This window comes from Lolium perenne, chromosome 5 (genome assembly GCF_019359855.2).
Source record: "Lolium perenne isolate Kyuss_39 chromosome 5, Kyuss_2.0, whole genome shotgun sequence".
Lineage (NCBI taxonomy): Eukaryota > Viridiplantae > Streptophyta > Magnoliopsida > Poales > Poaceae > Lolium > Lolium perenne.
In genome coordinates this window covers 253785279-253791218 of record NC_067248.2, presented here as the reverse complement: position 1 = coordinate 253791218, position 5940 = coordinate 253785279, and the positions used below count along the sequence as shown (strand labels likewise).

Sequence of the window (5940 nt, the reverse complement as noted above, 5' to 3'; positions counted from 1 at the left end):
TTGATGTTGAAATGGTAGAACTTGAATATGGAATGGAGTTCGAAGTATTGTTCGAAGTCCCGGATGGGATCCCGGACATCACGAGGAGTTCCGGAATGGTCCGGAGAATAAGATTCATATATAGGAAGTCATTTTATAAGATTTAAAATGATCCGGAAGATTTTATGGAAGGTTCTAGAAGGTTCTAGAAAAGTCCGGAAGAAATCAAATTGGAAGGCGGAGTCCCGAAGGGACTCCACCTCCCATGGCCGGCCAACCCGGAGTTCTCCACCACCACCGCCACCACGCCGTCGTGCTGCCGGATTCAAGGAGGAGCTACTACTTCCGGTGCCCGCTGGAACGGGGAGAAGGACGTCATCTTCATCAACACCGAACGTGTGATCGAGTACGGAGGTGCTGCCCGATCGTGGCACCGTGATCAAGATCTTCTACGCGCTTTTGCAAGCGGCAAGTGATCGTCTACCGCAGCAATAAGAGCCTACTCTTATAGGCTTTGGAAATCTTCAAGGGTGAGTCTCGATCATCCCCTCGTTGCTACCGTCTTCTAGATTGCATCTTGGCTTGGATTGCGTTCTCGCGGTAGGAATTTTTTTGTTTTCTATACAACGAATCCCTACATATCATATACAACACCATATTAGTGAGTACTGCATTAATGAGTATCAATCTTCCTCCGAGGGATAGCAATTTACCTTTCCAACTACTAAGTCTCTTCTGAAGTCTTTCCTCGACTAGTTTCCATTCAGCTATAGTTAATCTTCGATAATGAACCGGGATGCCCAGATAGTTGATAGGGAACTGGCCTTGGCCACAGCCAAACAGTTAATTGGCCTTGATTTTGAGAAGGCTTACGATAAAGTTAATTGGTATTTTCTTCATTAGACACTCAGGATGAAAGTTTTTTCACCCGAGTGGAGAGCGCTGATCAATAATTTTATGTATGGAGGAAGTGTAGCGATTCGTGTCAATGACGATACGGGACGCTTCTTTCAGACACGAAAAGGCTTACGCTAGGGCGATCCTCTATCACCACTATTATTCAACATTGTGGCTGATACGCTCGCTTTCCTGATCGAGCGAGCTAAATCTGATGGCCAAATTGAAGGCGTGATCCCACATCTTGTTGATGGGGGTTTATCAATTCTTCAATACGCGGACGATACGATTTTATTTATGGAACATGACATCGAAAAAGCTCAGAATCTAAAACTAATATTGGCAGCTTTTGAGCATTTATCGGGTCTCAAAATTCATAAGAGCGAATTGTTCTACTTTGGCGAGGCTCAGGAATCAGTCACCGAATATTCGGAACATAAGTTCACATACTGCAAACTATATGCGACAGATACAAACACTTAAGAGCCTCCTTTCAATATATTATAACGAACATGATCCATCATCTCTATGCATGAAACGATTGTACAGTGTATATGTATGGCCCATACATTCTATGTTTGTTCTGAAATAACCAATACCAGTATACATCTAAGGGAGCCTATTTTCGTTCTGGACTAAACAAGAGCATATACATCTGCAAAGATTGAACATGTAATTTCAGGTCACAAGATCTTGGTAAACTTTCAGCATACTTGGCCTTTCTTTAGGTGAAGGAAGGAGGCAGTCAAATGCCACAGAGATACACCGTTTAACGTCTTTCTCTTCATCAGTTTTGGGTCGAGGAAGTTGTCTATCAATAATTTCTTCGAGAAGAAATTGGTCATTAAGTGAAGAAAGAAAATTTTGCACGTCTCCTGGGTGTTTGCCCATCAACACTTCAAGCACCACGACACCAAAACTATATACATCACATTTCTCTGTAACTTGAGATGTGTAGGAAAATTCTGCACCCAAACAAGAACATAAGGATTAGAAGTATGTATCGGTGAAAAGCATCAAACAAAATTTACTAAAGGATATAGTAATGCACTAAATAAATATACCAGGTGCTATGTAGCCGTAGGTCCCTGCTAGTGTACTCCAATTCGACGAATCAGGTTTTAACATTCTTGCAATACCAAAATCCGAGACAAATGCTTTGTAGTCAACATCTAGTATGATGTTTCTGCTTGTGATGTCTCGATGAATTATGGGTGGGTGAACATCATGATGAAGGTAAGTGATGGCTTGAGCCACATCTCTTACGAGAGTTGTCCTTCTTTGCCAATGGAACTCAATTGCTAGTTCTTCATTGCTTAATATAGAAGCTAGATTTCCTCTCTCTATAAACTGGCATACAAGGAACCGGTACCGTGGATGAGAACAATATCCATACAGTTTGACGATGCTGCGCTGCCGAATTTTTGTCAACATTTCAATCTCATGCTGGAACCTTTCTTCATCATCCGCCTCTTCATTTCCTGCATGGAGTTTCTTGACTGCAACCACTTGTTCATCTTGAAGTTTTGCTTTGTAAACACTACCATATGATCCCTCTCCAATGCAGTGCTTCTCATCAAAATTTTCAGTTGCATTGATAATGTTCTCAAATGCCATTCTACCATCAAAGTTCCATACTGACAAGACATTTCTTTTTCCCACATCAGCAATACTTTTAGATAGCTTCTTGCGGCGAATAGAAAAGGCAATTACACTGGCTGCTATTAAAATAGTAGCAACCAACAAAGGAACACCGACTGATAGTAAAAACTTGTGATGCTTTCGCCTATGATCCGTAGAGGGCATATCACAAGGAGATAGGCCAACAAAGTCCCCGCAAAGACCCTCATTGTGGAGAAACCATTCGGCTGATGCATTGCGGATCCCTTTTGGGACAGAGCCTTCTAGGAAGTTGTATGATACATCAATTATTGTTAGGCTTTCCATGCTTGCAATGGAGATAGGGATTGCACCATTTAATTGATTGTGTGAGAAGTTTATGAAGATCAACATCTCTAGTTTGCTAAGTTCCGATGGTATTGATCCACTGAGACTATTCATACTAAGATCAAGCATACTTTGCATCGAAGCTAAATGGCCCAAACTAGGTGGAAGACTTCCATTAAGGTTGTTGTTATTCATATTTATTGACCGTAATTTCAAACAACTTCCGATCTCTTCTGGTATTTTACCACTCAACATGTTGCTTGAGAAATCAAGAATCTCAAGATTGCTAAGTTGGCCGATTTGCTTAGGGATCTGGCTAGATAGTTGATTTTTTCTTAAATCCATCCAGTAGAGGTTGGTTAAATTGCCAATTTCCTGTGGTATCTCACCGATAAACCTATTAAATCGCAGTTTGAGAATTCTGAGATTTCTTAGCTCCCCTAACTCAGAAGGTATACTGCCTTCTAGCATGTTGTCTCCAAAATTAAGAATTGTCAAGTTTTGACACGAGCCCCAATTTGGCGAGAGATGGCCTCCAAACCTGTTTGAAGATAAATCAATCATATTGAGATGTGGATACACCCCAAATGCTTCAGTTATGTCTCCCTCAATCAGATTCTTTCCGAGGATGATGGTCGTTAGTGAACTGCAATCCCTCAAGCCTTTTGGGACAAGTCCATCCAAATTGTTATTATAAACTACAAGAACATGTAGCCTTTTACTTTGGCACAAATTTGGCAAGTGTCCTGTTAGCTGGTTATTAGACAGTTGAATGCTGACCAAATTGGTAAGGTTGGAGAGCGATGAAGGCAAAGAGCCGGAGATTTGATTGGAGAATAGTCGCATTTCTATCATACTAACCAATTTTCCAAAACTCTGAGGGATTATGCCAGACAGCTGATTTCTATAGGCTGCAAGATATTCCAAAATTTCCAAGTTTCCAAACTCAGACGGCAATTCCCCAGAGAGATTATTTCTTGCTATGTGTATATCCCTGAGTGAAGACATGTTCCCAATACTTGTCGGCACTGATCCAACTATGAAATTCATCGAGATGTCAAGCACTTCCAGATTCACGAGATTTCCGAACTCGTGAGGGATGGATCCAGTTATGTGGTTACCCCAAAGAGCAAAATAGGTCACTGAAGTAAGATTTCCAGCAACAGTTGAAGGAATAGAGCCCGTCAAAAGATTCTGTGAGAAGTCCAAACCAGTCAAGCTGGAGAGCATCCCAAGCTCTACCGGGATCGGACCAGTGACCTGATTCCGATATAAGACCAGGTTTTTGATCATTGTGAGGTTTCCAAGGGATGGAGGAATTGTGCCAGTGAGGTTGTTTACTGCCAAGGACATGTCTTGCAAGGTATGGATGTGTCCTAGCACTTCAGGTATAGGTCCCGACAGGCGATTAACAGACAGGTCCAGAAAGTTGAGGCTTGTCAGGTTCGCAAGGGCGGAAGGTATTTGGCCAGAAAGAATATTGAAGGTCAAATCCAGCTCCCTCATGTTCTGAAGGTGTCCCAGTTGCCATGGGATGCTACCTGAGAGCCTATTCCCATCGAGATAAAGAATGACAAGTCTTGAGAGATTTCCCAAGGCAGGAGGGATTTGGCCAGAGATATTATTGTTCGAGAGGTCCATGTCTGTGAGCCTCCCAAGGTTGGAAACTGACACAGGTATGTTCCCACTGAGCTGATCACCGGAGAAGTTGAGGCTGGAAAGCATGGAAAGAGAGCCGATGCCAGGAGGGAAGGCGCCAAAGAGACCATAGTTATCGCTGAGGTCGAGATTGACGAGGTATGGGAGTGATTGAAATCTCAGGGTGTGAAGTTGTCCTTCGATGCCGGCACCGCCAAGATTGAGCTCTCTTATGACCTTCACCGTGGTTCCTCCGCTTGACCGAGTGTCTCCGCAGGTGATGCCGGTCCAGTTGCACGGGTACATGCCGTCGTCTCTCCAGGTTCCCAGCTGGTGCTTGGAGGAGAAGTTGACTGATGATTTCCAGCGGAGGAGCGCCGCGGCTTGATCTCTCAGCGAAGAGCCTCGGCCGTCAGCGTGCCTGGAAATAAGGAGTGGAAGCAGGACAAACGAGAGAACCAAGCGATGTAGTGTGGAATTCGCCATGATCTTACTGCGTGCTCCGGCTGTATGATGACTGCATACGCCAAGTGATCTCACGTAAATTAACTGATCGAAGCACTCCCCACAAGTCTAGCAGCAAGACGCACACACGCGAGAATGCATAGATGAAGGAGATGGAGAGAATGGCGCACCTCCGGTGTCCTGAGCAGAACGCGGCGGCCGCGCTTGTGTCGGGTGGTGGTGTGTGAGCTCGAGGTGTCAAGTGCCAGTTGAATTCCAGGGGTTTAAAAACACATGTACAGCAGCCTCACATGGTGTGAGTCGCACCCACAAAAAAGAAAAACTCTGCAGCGATAACTTTGACTCAGTTCTGAAGGCCGGCTATATTATTTGGACGCGTCGGACGGCCGCGTGCTTGTTGCTGTATTCTAGCCGGCGTCTAAATATAAAAGCATGCTAGCTTTGTCAGTGTGAACGCTTCGTGATTGTAGCACATGCACTAGGATACCATCATGCACATTAATTTTCCTTTTCAAATATTTAGAATTATATAACTTTTGCACCAGATATCGAAATTAGGATCCGCTTTCACTTTCGAATTTCTTGCGGCAAGCTCTTCAAAACTAAGGACGCTTTCACTTTTGAATTTCTATGTCTTTTGATGAAGTTTTTTCTAAAGCAACTTCTACTTGAGACAAGCAATTGTAATGTGAGATGATGCAAATTTAGTGCGGGGTGAAGCAACTTTGCTGCACAGCGTAAATCTACATTCACAACGAAAGTTGCATCGCTGGACGCCAAAGTTGCTCAGCCATCTACCAAAATTTATTCGGTGGGCATCAGAGTTGCTTCGCTGGACGCCAAAATTAGGCCGTCACAAACCAAATTTGCTCTGTCGAGTACCAAAGTTGCTCTGCAGGACATTAAATTTTCTTAGTTGGGCGCCAAAGTTGCTCTGCAGGATTCGAAAACTACGTCGTCGGGCACCAATGTTGCTCTGCATGGCACTTAAGTTTCTTCGTCACACATTGAAAT

General features: G+C 43.7%; 1 protein-coding gene across 1 annotated transcript; it reads right to left on the bottom strand.

The window, feature by feature from the left end:
• Window positions 1-1375: 1375 nt before the first annotated feature.
• LOC127302739 (uncharacterized) lies at window positions 1376-5148 on the bottom strand. The gene is made up of 3 exons (XM_051333280.2): window positions 5097-5148; window positions 1941-4978; window positions 1376-1841 (listed from the first exon to the last, which is right to left on the bottom strand). Exons 2-3 carry the CDS (start codon window positions 4945-4947, stop codon window positions 1555-1557), a joined length of 3294 nt encoding a protein of 1097 aa, XP_051189240.1. The 5' UTR covers window positions 4948-4978; window positions 5097-5148; the 3' UTR covers window positions 1376-1554.
• Between the last annotated feature and the right edge of the window lie 792 nt (window positions 5149-5940).